General features: G+C 38.2%; 3 protein-coding genes across 3 annotated transcripts; all 3 read right to left on the reverse strand.

Annotated features, from left to right (window-relative positions):
* Positions 1–201: 201 nt before the first annotated feature.
* Positions 202–1146, reverse strand: LOC307110101 (olfactory receptor 52E8-like; the record flags this gene model as incomplete). The annotated part of the gene is made up of 1 exon (XM_079789148.1): positions 202–1146. One exon carries the CDS (start codon positions 1144–1146, stop codon positions 202–204), a length of 945 nt encoding a protein of 314 aa, XP_079645274.1.
* A 7734-nt stretch (positions 1147–8880) lies between these two features.
* On the reverse strand, positions 8881–9846 carry OR52N2 (olfactory receptor family 52 subfamily N member 2; the record flags this gene model as incomplete). Its single annotated transcript, XM_079788363.1, has 1 exon — positions 8881–9846. The coding sequence occupies one exon, from the start codon at positions 9844–9846 to the stop codon at positions 8881–8883; it is 966 nt and encodes a 321-aa protein (XP_079644489.1).
* Positions 9847–17132: 7286 nt separating this feature from the next.
* LOC307109552 (olfactory receptor 52N2-like) lies at positions 17133–18096 on the reverse strand (the record flags this gene model as incomplete). Its single annotated transcript, XM_079788364.1, is given in 2 exon segments — positions 17133–17471; positions 17473–18096. Coding segments are annotated over 2 exon segments (963 nt in total).
* Between the last annotated feature and the right edge of the window lie 2955 nt (positions 18097–21051).

A 21051-nucleotide genomic window follows, 5' to 3' on the forward strand; every position in this document is an offset into this window, starting at 1 on the left:
ATTATCCGAAATTTATAGGTATTCCATAAATGTTCATGATTGCTTTGACAGTCATCACATTATATATTCTAGTTGGGATATCTAAAGAAATTATAAATAAAATAATAGTAAGTTCAAAGTCTTTTTTTTGTTGTTGCAAGCGTCTGTAATTGAGAAACACATTGCTTTTCCCTATTTTAAAATGAGTATCTATGAGAGAGTTTATGTTGGCCTTTTTTTCAAAAAAAAGGTTGAAACCCACTCCCGAATCTGCTTAGTCCTCACTCCATAGATGACAGGATTTAGGGCCGGGGGAACAACAACATATAAATTGGCCAGGAGAATGTGAATGTATGTGGGAACATTACTGCCAAACCGATGGGTCATGTAGGAGAAGAAAGCTGGAGTGAAGAAGGCTAGGATAACACAGATATGGGAGCCACACGTATTAAGAGCTTTGAGCCTGGCATCCCAAGAGGGAAGGCGAAAGACAGCTTGGAGTATTCTCACATAGGAGATGATAATCAGAACCACATCAACAAATACCATTGATATGAGAATTAATCCAAATATCATGTTTACCTTTATATTGGCACAGGCCAGCCGAGCAATCCCCATGTGCTCACAATATGTGTGGGGGATTCTACGGTGTCCACAGAAGGGAAGCCTCAAGATGAGAAACACCAGAGGAATAACCAAAATGAAATTGACACCAAACCCCACCACAAGGATGAGGCCAATAGTTTTGTTAGTGAGAATCAGGCTGTACCGCAGAGGGTTGCAGATGGCAACATAGCGATCAAAGGCCATGGCAACCAACACGACAGTCTCCATAGCAGTGAATATATGAATGAAGAACATCTGGGTGACACAGCCCCCAAAGCTAATCTCGTTTAAAGAAAACCAGAATATGCCCAACATCTTTGGGATAGTAGATGTGGACAGGCCCAGATCAACGGAGGCTAACATAGCCAGGAAATAAAACATGGGTTCATGAAGACTGTGCTCATTCTTGATCACAAACAGGATAGTGATGTTCCCCAAAAGGGCAATCAAATATACAGAACAAAAAGGAAAACCGATCCAAAAGTGCATCTCTTCAAGGCCTGGAACTCCCAGCAGGAAGAAAGAGGAAGGGTGGAAGTTGGTGTCATTGGAGGGAGACATTCCCTCTCTGTTTTTTCTTTGCAATCAAATGGAAAAACAAACACATTATCAAAACATTTAAAGTCAAACCACATCAAATAAAATAATATAATAAATTTGAAGCAGCAATGAGCAGGAAATTGTGAAGATTATATACCATCTTTGAAAGTATGGACTCATTAAGATATGAAAAAATACTAACAATTCTGTTAAGTATAGCAAAGAAATCAGACAAAATCTCTCACTTTATAATATTAAATATTATTAAAATATGTATCATTATGTAAATGTGTATAGATAGAGAGATAAATATAGATGTAGATGTAGGAGATATAAGTACCTTAAAGGAAAACAACAATGGCAATTGAGTAATGATGAAACTGGTGTCATTTTAAATTATGCGGGAAGTCCTAACAAAGTGACATCTAAGCAGATATAAAAGCGCAATATGGGGATGATTTTAAGGTAAAGTTAATAACGAGCATTAAGTATCTTTAAGACATGAGATGACACTTCAATTTAAATTCCAGAAGGAATATTCTTTTAGCCCTCTGGTATGTGAAAAGCTTTAATAAGGTGTGAAGCAAGGGCTTTATAAAAGTCAATAACTTTCTGAGGAAACAGGAAGCAGGTTTGTGAGGAGGAGTAAAGAAAAAATCAAACTCTTCCTCTTCTTCCTTATTTTTTTCTTCTGTGATACATGGCTGGTGTGGTAAGTCGGAGTTGGGGGTACTTTTGCTTGAAAGGTTCCCTTAGCTAAGTGAGAGTCAGGTAAGACAAAGAAAGAACTTACTTCCAAGGGTTTGCTCAAGTTTTCTATTGAAATTTCTATAGAAATTTATTCTACAAATTCTGGGTAGAAAGAAAACATACGTTAAAAAAGATTAACCAAAGAACTTATATGCATATATCCATAACCTATGGACACAGACTGTAGTGTGGTGAAGGCCTGGGAAGGGGTCAGAAGTGGGGTGGGGGGATGGGACAACTGTAATACTTTCAACAATAAAGATAAATTTTAAAAAAACACATTCTCTTTGACCTACACTTTAAAAAAACTGAAATGAAGAAGAAATAAAGTAGGACACTGTACCCTACCAAGAATATTAAAACAACACCTACCTTATAGTCCTGTTTCACAGCTTCAGTTTCAGAGGTTTCTAGTTTGTCACTTATTTCTCAAACCTCATTTCTGGTGCCTCACTCCCAGAGCTCAGCCTTGAGTAGCATCACCTGTTTTAGCCATGGCCATGATCCCTTTAGGATCAGATTAGAGCAGTATCTCTCCTGACTTTATTTGTGACGCCTACAAAGGAACATCAATGTTTATGCTCTGATAGGCTTCCAACCCCCAGCTCATCTCCCACAGGACCATTAATCCCTAGGGCAGTGATGGGCAACCTTTTGAGCTTGGTGTGTCAAACTTCGCCAAAAAACTGAGCTTAACTCAGGTAATGTGTCACTTTGAGGAAAAAACTAACTCCAAGACTCTAGTCGCAAATGTTTCATCCTCAGGAGCAGCAAATGTTTCATCCTCGGCATGCGGCCGCGTGTCATCAGAAATGGCTATGCGTGTCAGTGCTGACACGCGTGTCATAGGTTCGCCATCACTGCCCTAGGGTCTGGAAGGTTCCTCTTTCTGAAAGAAATAGTTTATTCTCCTGTGACTATATTTCTGAACCATGGGATCTACGGCTAATGTCTTCCATTATTAGTCTCCACTTTGGACCAACCCCACAGACTCCACCCCTGAGTTTCACCTTTGGCTTAGCAGCATTAAACTCTTAAAATATGTTGGCTTTCACTTTCAATAACAAAAGCATGATAATATAATTGGAAAGGTATAATATATACTGGAGAAACAATAAGTATAAAAATAATGCGAATGCCATGGCATGAAAAAATGGTCTGGAATAGCAGTGAGCAGATAGGCTCTAAAGACTCCTGAAATATTCCTACTCTGGGTTAAATAAGGGGAAATGGCCAGACAATGCACAATGTCAAACCTTCTAGAATTGTGCTCATTAGTGGAATTTCATGGAGATTGGAGCAGTAGCAGGTTTTTAGGTCATTACAAATTACATTTCGACTCATACACAGAGATCCAGAATCCCTTTTCCTGGGACCCAACACTATTGTGATTGGAAGTATCAGTCCTATTTAGCCATGTCAGAATTCAGAGCTCAGGCATTCTTTTCGTGCTCTCAAAGTTCAATGTTCTTTTTGTTCAGACCAACATATATTAGGTCCCCAGGGTTGAGACTGCACTGTGGATGGACAGGTTTACCAAAGCAGGACAACAAAATAATTGGAGGATAGAAATCCTACAATATATAAGTGGATAAAGGTTAAATAAATGCAACATGAAAATCTGAGAAGTCAGTGAGAAATGGGAGAATAAAACAAGGGGAAGAAATAGCAGAGAAGTAAATAATTTACTGCCCTATGTGACATGGTCAACCATTGAAATGATCCAGTTGCTCAACATTCTTCCATCATTTAATTTATTACTCATTTGTCTCCAGTTTTCATGGTATTCTATAGGAGACCAGCTGCTTCTCTGAGTGACCAACCTGCAGGAAATCTGAAAGATTAACCCTTACTTAACAGTTGGACCACTTATTCCCAAGAAATGGTCTCTATTTGTCATACTCAGTTCCATCAGAAACCCAGGTTATTGAAATATAGAAGGCTGAGATGTGACAATTTTGAAGATGATACTAGTCAATGGTGAAGAATGTACTCATAAACACTGCCAAAGAATGACTTTATTCAGGGTGTTTGTATCACTGGGCAAATGGTTCATTTAATTCTTCAGGGGAAGCAGGCAGTCTTTGCGTCAGTCTTTGTGTCAATGTTCTCTTACCCCAAGACCCATGGGAGATATAAGGCATGAAATGACAACTACAAAAGGTTTGGATATCCTAGTGGTAATTATTTATCTTTACAGTCCTTGAATTGGTATGCAGTGGTGTCTACAGTTGGAAGTCAGTAACTCTGATTCAAGTCATCAGATCACTCTCCCAGGGAGACCTTTGACATGGGATTTATCCAGGGTCACATCTGAGGAATAACTTAACAATTCTAACCTCATATGAATAGAGTAAAATTTTGTAATATTCATTGTCTTCATCTTCTAGATGGTTCACAGTCTTCCTTAATATCCTCTGTATGCTATGAACTAAGTGATTGGTGCATGAGCAGCCAACCCTTTAACAATCATGGGAAGAGAATCTGCATCCCAGTGTTTTCATCATAAAACAGGGTTGGGAATACAGTAAATCTCACTACATTTGTCCCCTTAACCAGGGAAGCTCAGCTGTAAGTTCAGTGAATTCACGTGGTTTCCCTTGCAATCATTAACTTCCTGATGGGGGAAGAAGATGGAAGATCACAATCAAGTGGTCACATGTACCAGACACTGTGAGCCTCTCTCCTAGTTCCCATTTAAAGAGGTTGAATATCATTGCACTGATTGTGTGCTAATATAATTGAACAATCAATGGGTCCGTGCTGCCTGTCACTACTTGAGCCAATTAGCAGAAACAGGGTTGAATCACATATGAGCATTTATTCGAATACTCCTGGCAGTATGGGAGAGCAGCAGGTCATCCACAAAAATCTGCTCTGCAACAGCTGCTTATATTAGGTAGAAGGACAAAGATTACACAGGGAAGTAGGCAAAAAGGTATGCCAAATGAGCAGTTTATAGGTAATTCAGGTTGGAGATTTGCAAAGGCCTGAAGATGTGCAAAGGCTGGGAGTCTTCAAAGGGCTGGCGGTTCTGGTTTCTGCAACAAGGTTGTTAATATTTCCATAATAGGCAGCTCCTTGATGGGGAGGATGGGCTGCATTTTCAGGTGAGCTCCCAGGTCCCATACCACACCCAGCCAGGTTAGAATGTGCCTTCTTTAACCAGAACAAAATAATCACGGTTAACAGAGCATGATTAATATTTCTTACCATTATAGTTGGCCCCCAATATTCTATTTCTGCCCCTATCACTAAGAGTGAGCCTCTCAGTTTGAGGATAAGAGTCAGGGAATTCACTTGTTTGTTTCACTTTGGTATGACATAGAGCAATGTGCCACAAGAATGTTTAAAACATGCAATACCTGACTATTTAATCAGGATCACTGACCTTTTTCCCCCTTAGATTGTCAAATAAAAAATTGACCACAGCCAACACAATAGCCACCCTTTGTAAATTAATATTATACTTATTTTTTTGTCAGATTGGCAGAAATAGGATATATTTTTGGTGTGCTGCAGAATTTTAGTAACTAGTTTATGTGTGTCATGAGATGAAAAAGGTTACATGAATGTTGACAATTTACTGAGCTTTGTGCATTGTTTTGCAAATGTGTTATATTTCACTTATTCAAAAAGTAAAGATTAAAATGAAAGAAATAATATAGAGGAATATATGGGAGAATATTTTTATTACAATAATCTCAGATGAGCAAAAACCATTATAAACCTGAGATAAAACTTAGTAGTCATTAAAGAAAATATTAATACATTTGACTCTTTAAAAAATTCCTATGATAAAAATAGCCATAACCAAGATCAAAAGAGATATGAGGGCAGGGAACTATGTGACTCATGGGCAAAGGAATAAACAGCTAAATAAATAAAGAGATCTAGCAAACAATTGTTAAATGCCTAGTAAAACACCAGTCAAGGTTATAAATAGGTATTCACATAAAACTAAATAAATTATAAGCATATAGAAATCTGGTTAGTTCAAAATTGGATAGGATGTAAATAACAGTTATATTGTTTTACATCTTGAAATGGCAAAATATTTGAAACTTATTAAAACATTATTTAATGGGTGTTGGGGAAAAGTTGGTCTTCTACTTTACAAATTTGGGGTACAAATTGGTAATACCACCTCTCTAAATAAAGGAATAATGTGCTGTGATCTAATAATTCCTTCTAGAAATAGTTTTGAAGCTTCCAAATGGACAAAAGGAGCTTGGTAAAGTTTATGCACTCCAACATTGCTTAGACACACTCCAAATGTAAAGAAAAAAAGATTATACAAAGATAAAAGATGTTCTATAAATAGATATGGGATAAAGGAATATCACAATATATTGTTGAATAAAAAAGAGTATTGAGTATGCTATCATTTGGATTTTAAACGCCTATCTTGTGGGAGAATCTGGAAGAACATACAAGATTTGTTGATGGTGGTTGCCTCCAGAGAGGAATAGTGTGTTGTGGGAAATTTTATTTTACTTACTACATAGAATTTGATAATTTTAAATATTAAATTTTATACATATGTGACCAATATATATATATATATATATAAAGCTGAAGGAAACCAGGATTGTTACTATGAAATATGCTTCTTTGACTTAAAAATTATTTTGTGCTGAAGACAACAAAGAAGCAATAAGTACAAAAAAATTAAAGAAAGTGATATATATATATATATATATATATATATATATATATATATACCGAATGGTCAGATTATTATGATCTCTGAATGCATAATAATCTGGCCACTCAGTGTATATTCTATATAATAAAAGGCTAATATGCAAATTGTCCCCTCAACCAGGAGTTCGACCAGCAGACAGGCCAGACAACCGCCCATGTCTCCCCATGGCCAGGCTGGCCGGACCCCAGCCATGCATGAATTCATGCACCAGGCCTCTAATATATATATATATGGCCTAGGTGGTTGTCATTCCCTGATGATGTGATGCCCTCACGCTGTCACAAGATGGCTGCGTGCGCAGAGGAGGTGGGGCCAGGCGGCTGCTCTGCTCGGCAAGGCCTGAGGGTCCCACAGCTCCACACGGTGGGGAGGAGGCCGGTCTCCATGGAGAGTCCCCACCACCTCGTGCCACAGAGGAGGGTCCCAGCAGCTGCTCTGTGTGGCTTCTGCCAGGGTTCTCGCTGCCCTGCACAGGCTGTGGAGGTGGGACCCCTGGCTCCGGCCTACCTCTTTGGGGTAATCCATCCAGGAGCCTGGATGGGTGGGTGGGGCCTACCTCTTTGGGGTGATCAATCGAGAGGGCACAGGCCAGGCTGTGGGACACCCCCCACCCCCCCCCACCCCCCAGTGAATGAATTTCATGCACTGGGTCACCACTTGTGTGTGTGTGTGTGTGTGTGTGTGTGTGTGTGTGTGTAGATGGAGCAGTAAGTACAAAAATAGAAAAAGCGCTCCCTCTTTTTGCCTAGAGGCAGGAAATAACTTCTTTTCCTGGAGACAAACTCTTATTACCCAACAAAGGCACCAAAGGAATCTGCAAACAAAACCTTGTTAAACTGTTATCTTCCTAGTTACTTCTTCACTATTTACTTCCCCAGTTCAAAGGTTTGTCAAGGTTTTTTTCCAATTGTTTTTTGTTTGTTTGTTTGTTTTACAAATGGATTATTTCTTTGTCTAACAAGTGTAAAAGATTTCTTCTCTAGTCACTTCTTCAGGTCTTCATTTTCTTGTGAAGACTCCTGTGTACATGTAAAAATTCAATAACATTTGTATGCTTTTCTCCTGTTAATCTGTTTTTGTCAGTTTAACGTTCAGATCCAGCCAGGGACTCTAAAAGCACTGAGAAAAACTTTTCCTTCCCTTACAAAACAAAATAGATGATCACTATCTAAAGCCAAAATTATAAGTTGGAAGTATGCTTATTGGCACGAAAAATGTTTTTGTATGTTAACCAATAAAAATCTGAGGCTGTAGAAAAAATTAAAAGTTTATTTGGGGTCAAATCCAAGAGATGGAGATTCAGGTAGTAACCCAAAGTGTGCTCTAGAGAGAAAAAGGAAAGGTGGGGAGATGAAAACTACAAGGAAGTGTGTGTCCATGTGGCTCCAGCATATTTATGGCTCCAGGATGTTTCAGGGTTGTCCTTGAGCTGAGTTTTGCAACAAGTTTAGGAACTTAATAGACGCCCTGAAAACCGAGGCACAGGATGTGCACAGGCCTCACTTCCTTAGTAGCCTCCTGACTCTATTTTAAATGTCTCTCTTAGCAATGCTTCTCTCTCTCTCTCTCTCTCTCTCTCTCTCTCTCTCTCTCTCTCTCTCTCATTAAACCCAAGGTATGACCAATAATATCACCTACATAAATATATCAGAAAATGAATGAAGAAGTGGATACATTGTAGCACATACTAACAATTTAATCAATAATTTTAGCTGCTTGATTGGTAAAATTACAATTTTATTTTTTAGGTGTAAAATCATGGAGGTCCCAACCTGATGAAATGGGGAAAACAGAAATTAGAAGATTTCACAAAACATCTAAGTTTAGCTTTTCTTAAAAACATTGAAAAATTTTGCAACACTGGGCCTATGGTATCCCATGGCAACAATGTGCTTGAATGCTTGAATGGAATAGAATTTGTCCTTTGTGTAGAGGACATGCTTGCTCCACATCACCACAACTTCCTCTTCTTATAGGCAATGCATATATTACCACCAGGCCTGCAACCCTCATTTTGTTGCCTCTCTGTTCTCACTACACATAAGAGTCTATACATCCCTATGTAAAACATAAAATTTACAAGGAATAGATATGTTATCTCTTTCTTCTGCATTCTCTTCTTTGGCAGATTTTTGCACAAAAGAAACATTTCATAATATATACTCACAAATGCTCCAGAGACTCTATACATGAGGACTCATGCTTTTAATACCATTTTTCTCACTTCTATTACAAATTTCTCCTCCACTCATTTTTTTTTAATCTCCAACACCCCAGCAATATGTCTGTTTTATGATTTAGTTGTCTTGGGTAAAGACAACCTTGTCTCCAAGTAAAAATTTGATGACACCTTCCCGAATCTGTTTGGTTTTGACTCCATAAACAATTGGGTTCATTGTCGGGGGCAGTAGCAGATAAAGGTTGGCCACAATGATGTGTATGTGGTGCGGGATACTGTGTCCCCCAAAACGGTGAGTGAAGAAAGTGAAAAATGCTGGGACATAGGTGATCACAATAGCACAGATATGCGATGTACAGGTGCTGAAGGATTTGTGACGAGCATCTGCTGATGACAGGCTCACGACAGCTCGCGGTATCATAGTGTAAGACAGGGAAATACAGCAGATGTCAAACATACCAATAAGGAGAGCAACCATCAGACCATAAATAGCATTGATCTTGAAATTGCCACAGGACACCTTGGCCACAGACATGTGGTCACAGTAGGTATGGGGAATGAAGTTGCCCCGGCAATAGGGCAGGTGCTTGGTGAGGAATGTGAATGGCATGACCAGCATCACACCCCTCAGAAAGGTGGCAAGACCAGCCTTAGCAATGACAGGGTTGGTGAGGATGGTGGAATAACGTAAAGGGTAGCAGATGGCCACATAACGGTCCAGAGCCATGAGCATAAGCACCCCAGACTCCATCCCCGTCAGCATGTGGACAAAAAACATCTGAGCCAGGCAGGCATTAAAGTCAATCTCCTTGAGGTTGAACCAGAATATGCACAGCATATTGGGGACAGTGGTGGTGCACAGAGTGACATCTGTGAAGGAGAGCAGGGCCAGGAAGTAGTACATGGGCCGGTGCAGGGCCTCCTCATGGCTGATGAGGTAGATGAGCCCACAGTTCCCCAAGACAGCAATGATGTACATGAAGCAGAAGGGTAGGGAGATCCAGATGTGTGCAGCTTCCAGCCCAGGAACACCATTCAAGATAAAGAATTCGGGAGTCAGGCTGGAGCTGTTGGCTCCCCACATAATGGCTGACAGGAGATGGGCATTTTACTTCCTTTAAAAGTGGAAGTTTGCTGGACAAAGAAGTGATTCAAAAGTGAGTAGAGGACTTAGAAACTAAATGCAAAACAAATGAACAACAACAACGGAAAACCCCACTAATAACGTTTTGAATGTGAAGTGATCTAGTTGCCTGGAGTCACATTGTCAAACTGTACATTCCATCTTCTTACCTTGTGTGTGATGTTGACAATTTTTTAGCCATTTTGTGGCTCAGTTTTCTCAATCTAAAATGGGGCTAATAATTGTGCCAAACTCAGAAAATTTTCAGATTATTCAATAAAACCATTTATGTAATGTGTTAAAATTGTGCAGAGTACATGATGAATACTCAATAACCATTAGCTGTAATACTACTGTTATTACTACTACTATTATTATTTTCTACCACAGTACAAAGCACCCCATGTGATCAAACTTACCTTTATTAATATATCAAGAACATTCAAATGAAGCTGCTCAACCCTGCTGTAACTCAAGTGCTATTGTGTACTTTACGGTGGGAAAGGTAGTATGAGATTTTGAAAATTGCAGTTACATGGGGTGATTGAGATGTGAACTTTAGAAAGCAAATGCTGGTTACTAAGGACTCCAAGAGACTAAAATATATTCTCACATTTTAGACAGCAAACATTATAAATATCTCAACCCTGGAATGAAACCCAGGGACATATTGTCCAGCTAAAGCCTTGAAAGGCTCCTGCTGATCTAGGTAACTAAGCCTGTGGACATCGGAACTTCTGCAATGAGAACCGGTGTGCAGGAGCTGACACCTCTGATGTCTACTTCCTTCTAACACAGCCAGAGGGCACTGGAGCCACAAGACTGAAAAGAAAAGACCAGGATATTCAGATATCAGAGGAGGAAGAATTTTTGTCTTTGCATGTCTGGCTTGTAAACTCAAACTGATCATCCATCATGGAAAATCCTCAGCCTCTTCCAAGCATCAACACCATTTAATTAAACAATTGATCTACACTCAACTCATAACCAAACAAACAAGCAGATAAACTCTGGGCCAGTTTCCTCCCCGCCTCCTCAGTAAATGATCTCTCTGTACACCTTCCCTGCCAGCACTTTCTCAAAGAGGTACATGAATTCTGCTATTAGAGCATACTCCAAAGAAGGAAAACAAAATAGATGAGTGCCTGCTCTCTGAAAATATGAGAGCAGAGTTTTACTGCATGCTTGTTTATACAGACATAGACATGCAGACTCCAGGAGTTTCTAATACTAGCTAGCTGGATGGACTTGAACAAGCTCAGCCTTCCTTTTTATAATTTTGTGACTTTTAAAGGGGGAGGGATGATAAAAATACCTATTATAGATGTGTTAGAATGATTCAGTGAGAGTTAATCCTCCAAGTGGTACCTGGAATCTAGTAGGTAATCAATGTATATTATCTATTATAATAATAAATAATAATTGCCATGTTATGAGCTAAAACATACTTAACAGATCTTTATTGATTGTCTTTCACATGCCAGGTATCCTTCTAGTTTCTAGGAATACATTAGTGAACCAAACAGACAAAACCTTCTACATTTATGGAGCTAATACTTAATCCTGTATTCAAACTTACAAAAATGCCATGGACGTATGTTTTTATCCTCATTTTATACATGAGGAAATGTAAGTCCAGGGTGAATCAATAAAATGTCTAAGTCCACAAATACTAAGAGCCATGGTTCAAATCCAGATGATTTTGACTGAAGCCATTGGTTTGATCAATTTATACATGTTGTCCTAACTTACAGATTCTAATTTTGAGATATAACTGCATAAACTGAACATAAGTAGCTTAAACAAATCATGATGGCATAGGAGAAAGCTTCTTTTTAATAATATCTTATGGAGTAGATAGAACAAATGTATAAAGTTGCAGAAAGTTAGTCTTTAGCTAAGGGAGCTCTCTATACAGAGAACGCCTATCTGTGAGAGAGAACTTGTCTGTGAGAGAGAACCTGTCTGTGAGAGAGAACCTATCTATGAGATAGTTGCCGTCCTAATCCTGGACTTGTCCACATACACAGAGTTCTATGGAAAGATTTTTATAGGGAAGCCCTTTCAGAAATCTGCCTCAGTGCCTCTGGGATTCAAGTCTAATCTTCTATTATTTATTCACAAAGAACATTTCCACTAGAAGCTATTCAGATGACTATCAATATTCATCAATTTAGAAAAAAAACTCTTTTTTCCAAGTTGTTGGTGTCTATTATTGTCTAGACATTTTTATGTTCATTAAATTATGAGGTAATTTAAATTTTATTTCACAATGAAGGGAACTCTGCTTTTCTTCTTAGTCCCACAAATGGTCATCTATTCTGTTTGGAGTTAAGAAGAATTACTGAGCTGCCAATCAACCACATCTCCAACACTGATATTTCTTGTACTACAAGCTTTATTTACATTTGGAGGAAACACAAGTTTTGGGGAATCATCTAAACTCACCTCAGTGTTGGCAAAGACCAGACTCATGGGCATGGCTGAGACTCCAGAGCATCAAAGAGTTCTACAACAACCAGGTCCCACTCTGCATAGCATTTCTGTACCCTTTGAGGATTTTTTCAGATGTGAGTGTCTATACCTGATTGGATCTCCATAGTAGATGCCCTCAGGGGGCTCTGGTGATAGTAAAGATCCCTTGAGATTATTTCTATATTTATCAGCTTTTTAAGCAGGAGTAAAAATGCAAAACAATAAAAGTATTAATGTTTAATATACTTAGGAAAATGCCCTACTTCACACACAACTCTTCCTGCATAGCACCTCTCCATCTCCTGGCAACACTTTGTACCCTCAAACCCATATACATTTGCCTACAAACTCTTTATTCCCTACTGTTATGTAAAGGTATAGGGTGTATTTGAGTGCATAAACATAGCATTAGTTGGAAAAACAAATCTGTGCTGTGACAATCTAACATAAAATCACCCAAAATATAGATAGGTATGCACAATTTCTACAGATGTTAATCACTTCAAAGGAATCAAGGGAGAATCTCAGACCAATATCAAACCTGTTTTCTATTGATTAAAGTACTTTGATTTCTGATCTCTAATATAAAAATGTTAAATTCAAAATTCTCACCTCTGATTCTCATCCAACAAAAGCCATTCTTGTGCAATCTTGTTAGTTTTTCTATAAAACTGCTTTGGAAATGGTTTTAGGTTTTGTTTTTGTTTTTGAAAGACAAGCTATGTCTATGGTATTTTTAATTTTAAGGAAAAGTACATTTGCTATTCAGTGCTGAGACAGAACTCAGGGAAAGAGTGAGATGAGGTTCCAATTATATATTTTGACTTAATATTGCCATTTAGTAAAGCATAAAACACAACTGTTAGGAGAGACCTTGGAGTGTCTTACACCATTTTCCCAGTCCTTACCTCTCCTATTCTTTTCTTTTCTCTTCCCTTCATTCTCTCTTTTCCCGTGAATAATGAGTAGAATTTTCTTCCCTCATCATCTACCGTATAATTATTTTTAAATTTCTCAATTATTTTGGCTTGCTTGCTCTAATTCAGTTTTGAGTCTTTGTTTTTAAAGTTGTGTGTTTTCCACCTCATGAAATCCATTTTTCAGTTTGCAATGAGAAAGATGACAAAATTAATTGAATATTGTTACTCCAATTTTATTTATTACATTTTATTTCTTCATATTTTTAAGTTTATGTTCCAGTTTTACTTTGTTGCTTATGCTGTTATTGTTTCTCCCAACATCCCTTCCACACAGCATAAGCCTTAACATATGATATTTAAATTATAATCTCAATGTTCTGATATTCATGCAATATTCCTATTTTTGTAGCTAATATTCTGCATCTATGAAATAAAGATCATTACAGTAACCCCATAGTTTGGAAGTAAAAGTTTAATGACATGATATATGAAGCAGTTTAGGAAAAATAATTTCTTAATTTGTTTGCTACTGCCTTGGTGTGATATAAGTGAGAATAGCTGATGAACAAAATCTACCAAATCCAAAACACAATTCCAAGTGATAACAAATGTACTGATTATACATTTATAATTTAGCCCATAGAGAGGCATTTTATAATCTAAATATTTTTTATTTTACTTTTTAATTGTTAATGAATTTACTAGGGTGACATTGATTAATAAAATTATATAGGCTCCAGGTGTACAGTTTTATAATACATCATCTGTATATTGTATTGTGTGTTGAGAACCACAAGTCAAGGTTTCTTTTATAACCATTTACCACCCGCCATTCTATCTCCCCTCAACCTCCTTTCCTTCTTGTGATCACCATAGTGCTATCTGTGTCTATGAGGTTTTTTTCTTCATCCCTTCACCTTTTTCAGCCAGCCCCCAAACACCCCTTCCCTCTGACAGCTATCAGTCTGTTTTCTGTATCTATGAGTCTGATTCTATTTTGTTTATTTTGTTCCTTAGATTTCATATATAAGTGAAATCATATGGTATTTGTATTTCTGTAACTGACTTATTTCACTTAGCATAATACTCTCCAGGTTTATCCATCTTACCTAATAATAGAGAAACATGTAAATTGACCGTCCTCCGCTACGCCCACAGCCAATCAGAGTGAGTATGCAAATTAACCCAACAAAGATGGAGGTTAATTTGCATACATACCTGGGTCCCAGGAACCTCCTCGTCACCCAGGTCACTCCCAGCCGGCCATCGGAGGGCCCGAGCCTGTGATTGGAGGGGCGGGGCGGGGTGGGGGCATGCTTCCCAAGCCTAAAGCCTAGGGCAGAGGCTTTAGGCTTGGGAAGGGGCTGAGCCTGCGACCAAACGCAGACCATCCGGAAGTCAGTGCTGGGTTGCCCAGCTGCAGCCTGGTGAACCAACACTGACTGCTCAGGTGGCTGAGACCCAGAAAGTGAGTCAGGGTCTGATCTGCAGCCTCAGTGGAAGCTCTTGATCAGTGTACTTACCTCTTTCTTTCTCTCCCTCTTTCTTTCTGATCTTTGCCAATAGCCAGGCTTTTCTTTCTCTCCCAGCTGCAGTGGGGGCTGCTGTTAAGCCCCTCCTCTTTGATCAGGCCCAGAGATAGGCCTGGAGATGCTGACTGGCATAGGAACCAACCAATCAGAAACAAAGATGGGTGCTGTGGGGAACCAATGGCTGCCTGGGAGGCGGAGCTTCTGACATTGACCAGCATAGGAACTGACCAATAAGAACCAAAAGTGGGTGATGTGGTGAGCCAATGGCTGCCTAGGAGGTGGAGCTTTTGATGCTGACTGGCATAGGAACTGACCAATGAGAAACAAAAGTGGGTGCTGTGGGGAGCCAATGGCTGCCTAGGAGGTGGAGCTTTTGATGCTGACTGGCATAGGAACCAACCAATCAGAACCAAAGTTGGGTGCTATGGGGAGCCAATAGCTGTCTAGGAGGTGGTGCTTTTGACACTGACTGGCATTGAAACCAACAATGAGAACCAAATCTGGGTGCTGTGGGGAGCCAATGGCTGCCTAGAAAGTGAAGCTTTTGATACTGGCATAGGAACCGAGCAATCAGAACCAAGTTGGCCAGCAGAGGAGGGCAGTTGGGGGTGACATCAGGCCTGCAGAAGAGGGCAGTTACGAGCCAGTGGTCCCAGAGTGTGAGAGGGATGTCTGACCGCCAGTTTAGGCCTGATCCCTGGGATCGGGCCTCAAGTGGCAGTCGGACATCCCGCAAGGGGTCCCCAATTGGAGAGGGAGCAGGCTGAGTTGAGGGAATCTCCCCTCTGTGCATGAATTTCATGCACCGGGCCTCTAGTGCTGTCATAAAAGGCAGGATTTTTTTTCTTTTTTAGGGCTGAGTAGTAGTCTATTGTGTAAATTTACCACAGCTTTTTTATCCACTCATCTAAATATTTTTTAAATATATATTTTTTAGTGATTTCAGAGAGGAAGGGTGAGAGAGAGAGAGAGAGAAATAGAAACACCAATGATGAGAGAGAATCATTGATTGGCTACCTCCTGCATGGCCATCAGTGGGGATTGAGCCCACAACCTGAACATGTGCCCTGACTGGGAATTGAATCCTGACCTCCTGGTTCATAGGTTGATGTTCAACCACTGAGCCATGCCAGTTGGGCTAAATATTTTTTAAACACATGTTTTGCTTTAAAATATGTGAAAATTATATTATAAAAATACATGGCACAATTAATATATTTTATAATCATTTGACTATGTAACATGATATTAAAATATATTTTCATAATAGCGGATAAGAATATACTCAGTCAATATTACTTAATATTTCTATCTACATATGCATTTGTATCCAAACCTGATCACATTGTGTTACTCCAATTTCCTGCTTTTATTTTTTCTCACTTTTCATTCAGTCTTGCTATTTTGCATACCACATTTACCATTCCATTGTTCCTTTGTTATATCCAGAAATGTAAATAAAATGTTTCTTTCCCCATTGTTCCTGAGCACTCAACTGTTTCTCCCTCTGTATTAAAGTCAAGTAAAGCACTGAAACTCAGGCATCCTTGATTGGTGAATTACATTAAATTTTCTTCAAGTCTCCTTTCCACTACTTATAGATCCTTCCCACAAACAGCTGCCAAATAATATCCACAATGTCTTCCAAAATTCTGCTTCATATTAACTCCATGGAGTGCCTCCCAGATTACAATAAACTCCAGTGATCTTATTTCCTCCAGCTTAATTTCTATGTTCAGTAGTATATGCATAGGAATCAAAATAATTACCTAGGTAACATAGATAAAATGAGCAGACAAGGATTTGTTTCTAAAGTTATACAAGTTTCACATCAATATGACATTAAAAGGACCTCTGGAGTCCAGCACAGACATTCTGGGGAAGTGTTTCTTGCTTCCCTGTAACACATAGAAGCAGTTTGTTTATGTGCCTTTCCCAATCTCCCGATGACTCCTATCTGACCTTCTTTATTCTTTCTGATATACTCCCCTACACTGCCTAGACCAAACAGTGCATCAATCATTAAGAGTTTACTTGAAGTTGAATATGCTAACTATTCCATTCTGTGTCCGTTTCACAGAATGGAAACTAAAGTCAAACTGTGCAAAAAATATAATTATTTTCTGTCTATTTTATTTTACTTTTCTATCTAATTAGAGGTCTTAGGTTAAAAATTGTGTGACTGCTAAATAAATTTAATAACAGAATATTGATGTATTTTCTCCTGATCTCGTGATGGTCTAATTTTGCACATACTCTTCTTTTACTATAACTTTTTTCTTTATCTTCATGCTGAAGTTAGAATTCTGCCCTCATAGATTTATCTCATACTCAATATATCTTTCTCTCTAAAAAACAATTTGATAACTCCTTCACAGATCTGCTTGGTCTTCACTCCATAGACAATTGGGTTCAAGGTGGGAGGCAATAACAGGTAGAGATTGGCTATAAAAATGTGGACATGGTGTGGTATGGTGTGTACCCCGAAGCGGTGAGTGAAGAAGTTGAAGAAGGCTGGGACATAGGTGATGACAATAGCACATATGTGCGATGTACACGTGCTGAAGGCTTTGTGTCGAGCATCTGCAGATGACAGATTGACTACAGCACGAATAATCATAGTGTAAGACATGGAGATACAGAACATATCAAACCCCCCCAATCAATGTGGCAGCTATGAGACCATAAATAGCATTAATCTTGATGTTGCCACAGGATAATTTGGCCACAGACATATGGTCACAGTAAGTATGGTGGATGAGGTTGCCCCTGCAGAAAGGAAGATGCTTGATCAAGAATGTAAATGGGATCATGACTAACACATTTCGAGAGAAGGTGGCAAGCCCAACCTTGGTAATTGTGGTGTTGGTGAGGATGGTGGAATAACGTAGAGGGTAGCAAATGGCCACATAGCGATCCAGGGCCATAAGCATGAGAACCCCAGACTCCATGCCTGTCAGCATGTGGATGAAAAACATCTGCACAAGGCAGGCATTAAAGTCAATCTCTTTGAGACTAAACCAAAAGATACCTAACATATTGGGGACAAATGAAGTACACCCACTAACATCTGTAAGTGACAGCAAGGCTAGGAAGGAATACATGGGTCGGTGTAGCGCCTCCTCATGGATGATGACGTAGATGAGACCACAATTCCCCACAAGTGCAATGATGTACATGAAGCAGAATGGCAGGGAGATCCAGATGTGTGAGGCTTCCAGCCCAGGAATCCCATTGAGGATGAAGTATCTTGGTGTCAGGCTGGTACTGTTGGCTCCATGCATAATGGTCAATTGCAAAACATGTTACCTTTCCGATTAAGAAAGATGTCCTATACAAGAAGATAGCAGTGATTTTATTTTTAGCTGGAGACAAAAGATGAATAAGTATTTTTGCATACTAGAAATAATAATTTCAGGAGAGAAATGATCTTTTTGTACCCACACTGTGTTCTTTGATCCTACTTAGAGGTCTTGAGTGTGTGACTGAATCAAAAGAATCTAAACATGTGCAAACATAGTAACAAAGCCATAGTCTTAGTTACTTATATACTGTATTATAAACTATGTCTGTATGTACATGATTAATTTCCAAGTCCAGTCACTGATACTTGTTTTTGCCCTCTTGACCAATTTCCAAATTATGAACCTTGTTTAAATAACACTGGTTCCATTCATTTCTCACATAATTGTCCTTCTTCCAATAAATCCTTTCAGATATGTACACTGGATTATAGCCAATCAAATTTTGTGAGCACCTACTGATTGCACACAGATATTATGTGGCTGAGAAAGGTCTATCTACAAGTCTTAATCTGGCAAGTCTGGATTTTCCAAGTCAGAATAATCAAGGACAGAAGATTTGGTAGGTCAAAAATGTATATACTGCCCAGCCAGAGTGGCTTAGTTGGTTGAGCATCATCCAGTTAGTTGAGCATCATCCTATGCAGTGAAAGGTTGCTGATTCGGTTCCCCATCAGGGTAATTACCCGGGTTTTGGTTTTGATCTCCATTCGGGGCATGTACAGAAGTAACCGAACAATGTTCTCTCTCACATGGATGTTTTCCTTTCTCTCCCTTCCTCTCTCTAAACATATCTACGAGTGAGAATTAAAAAAAAAAAATTTATACTGAGTAAAACTTAAAAAAAACATGGCTATGCTGGGACAGGGGGTGGGTGCAGTCTAGAAGGTGTCAATGGGGAAAAAAGGGGAACATCTGTAAATCTTTCAACAATAAAGATAAATAAAAAAAAAACACATGGCTATGTGCATTTTGCATTATATCTTTTATTTTTTCTTGCTGCTAAACATGATAGATTTTAGTATTTACATTTTACCAATGACATTATTGAGCTCTAATTAATTCTCATAGTTTCTATTAATTTTCTCAAATTACTATGTAGATAAGCATGGCCTATATCTCTAAATATTTATAATTTTTGTGTCTTCTTTTTGTGTATTACTTTTAGCCCTCAAATGACTATGAAAATTTATGTTGGATAAGATGGAATCTTCATTATTTAATTATTTTGATAACACTTAGCTTTTCATATTTCAGGACAAGGATCTAGCCTGAAAGTTTTTTTATGAAAATAATAAGACTCCAGGAACTTTTTTTTTTTTAAATCTTCTTTATCCTATGTTTCTAAAAGTTTTTCCTTGGATATTGTTTATTCGAGATCATGAACTTGGATCATTCATGATCAATCATCTTACCACAGCATAATATTATATATTTTATAGCCTTTTCAACAATTATTTTATAATTTATATTATATTTTAATATAATATATTATTCTTTTCTATAGAATAGACTTTTCCAACATTTTAATTCTGATAGTTTCTCTTTTCTTTCTTTCTCTATTTTATTTGGGGCGGGGGGCTGATTTAGCCTAGGTTTTCTATATAAGTGGTTTTTTAAACCATTAGTTTTAAACAGTAGAAAACTTTTTAAATGATGCTATACAAATAATATCAACATACAAAAGAGATACAAGCAAATTTTTTCTAGAAAACAGGAAAATATTAGCACTGACTTTATAAAGCAATTTATTCAACTGTAAAATGCTGTAAAACTAAGTGGAGTAAACCATGCAGATTTTCACCGCAGCTTTGAACATAACAAACGAATTATATAGTACAGTCACAGTATTGTTAATATTATTACCCTGATTGTGCTTTGCAAAGTAAATGTAAGTAAAACCATGTCTATGCACTACTTAAACCTCCAGTAGTCTTACATCTCTCTCAGAGCAAAAGCCACAACATCCTACACTATTAAGACCATTTTAAATCTCTGAATGAATCTCCCCCTATTCAAACTCTGACCTTCTCAGTCTATTCATACACACTGGAGGTTTCTCAATCTCAGTAAACATGTGTGCAATTCCTGGCATTTCCACTTGCTATTTCCAATGCATGTATTGTCCTATCCAAGATAATACCATGGCACATACCTTCAACAGTTCCCAGTCTTGACTCAGTGCCAACCCCAAAGTAAGGCTTACCTCCCGTTTAAAATTGCAACCTCAGACCCCTGCCAATCTTGGTATAAAATCTCCCTTTCCATATTTTCCTTACTCCACTGCAATTAGTATTGCCTCTGGTCCCTCCAGGAATTTCTGTTATTTTGTTCACTGTTATATCTTTTGCACTTAAAATAGTGACTGTTACAAGAAAAATGTTGTGTAATGAATAAATGAACTTCAAAACCTTCTATTTGGTTGTTCTTCTTACTTATGTATAAATACCTTAAGAAATTAGTGTGCATATTGAAAAATAAGAGTGTATCAGAGGAAGGCAAACACAGTTACAAGATATCTGAAATCTTAAAGATTAAAAAAATGAAATTGGCGATATTTATAATTGGGATGAGTACACAGATTAGATGCAAATAACTGCCTTTTCTATTATTTTTTTACATGCTAAGGGAATACATCTGGTGAATAGAAAAAGTTATAGAAATGTAGATTTGGGTTCAAGGAATGTTGTTGATTCATGCAGATAGAAGTGTCCAGTAATATAAAAATATCATCAGATGTATGCAGCAAAGGAAGATAACATGTGTCACGCATGATATAAGAAGTTGGACTACATGGTCACTGGGATTCCTCCAAACTCTTACACTAATTCATTGTCATTGTCTCTTCCAAAGAAAGACTCCTCTATCTATCAAGAGCAGAGAAGTGTTTCTATTATGGTATGGAAATGTGCTTGCCTGTAACATTATCCTCTTCTC

The sequence above is a fragment of the Cnephaeus nilssonii genome, assembly GCF_951640355.1.
Source record: "Cnephaeus nilssonii genome assembly, chromosome: 13".
Classification (NCBI taxonomy): Eukaryota; Metazoa; Chordata; class Mammalia; order Chiroptera; family Vespertilionidae; genus Cnephaeus; species Cnephaeus nilssonii.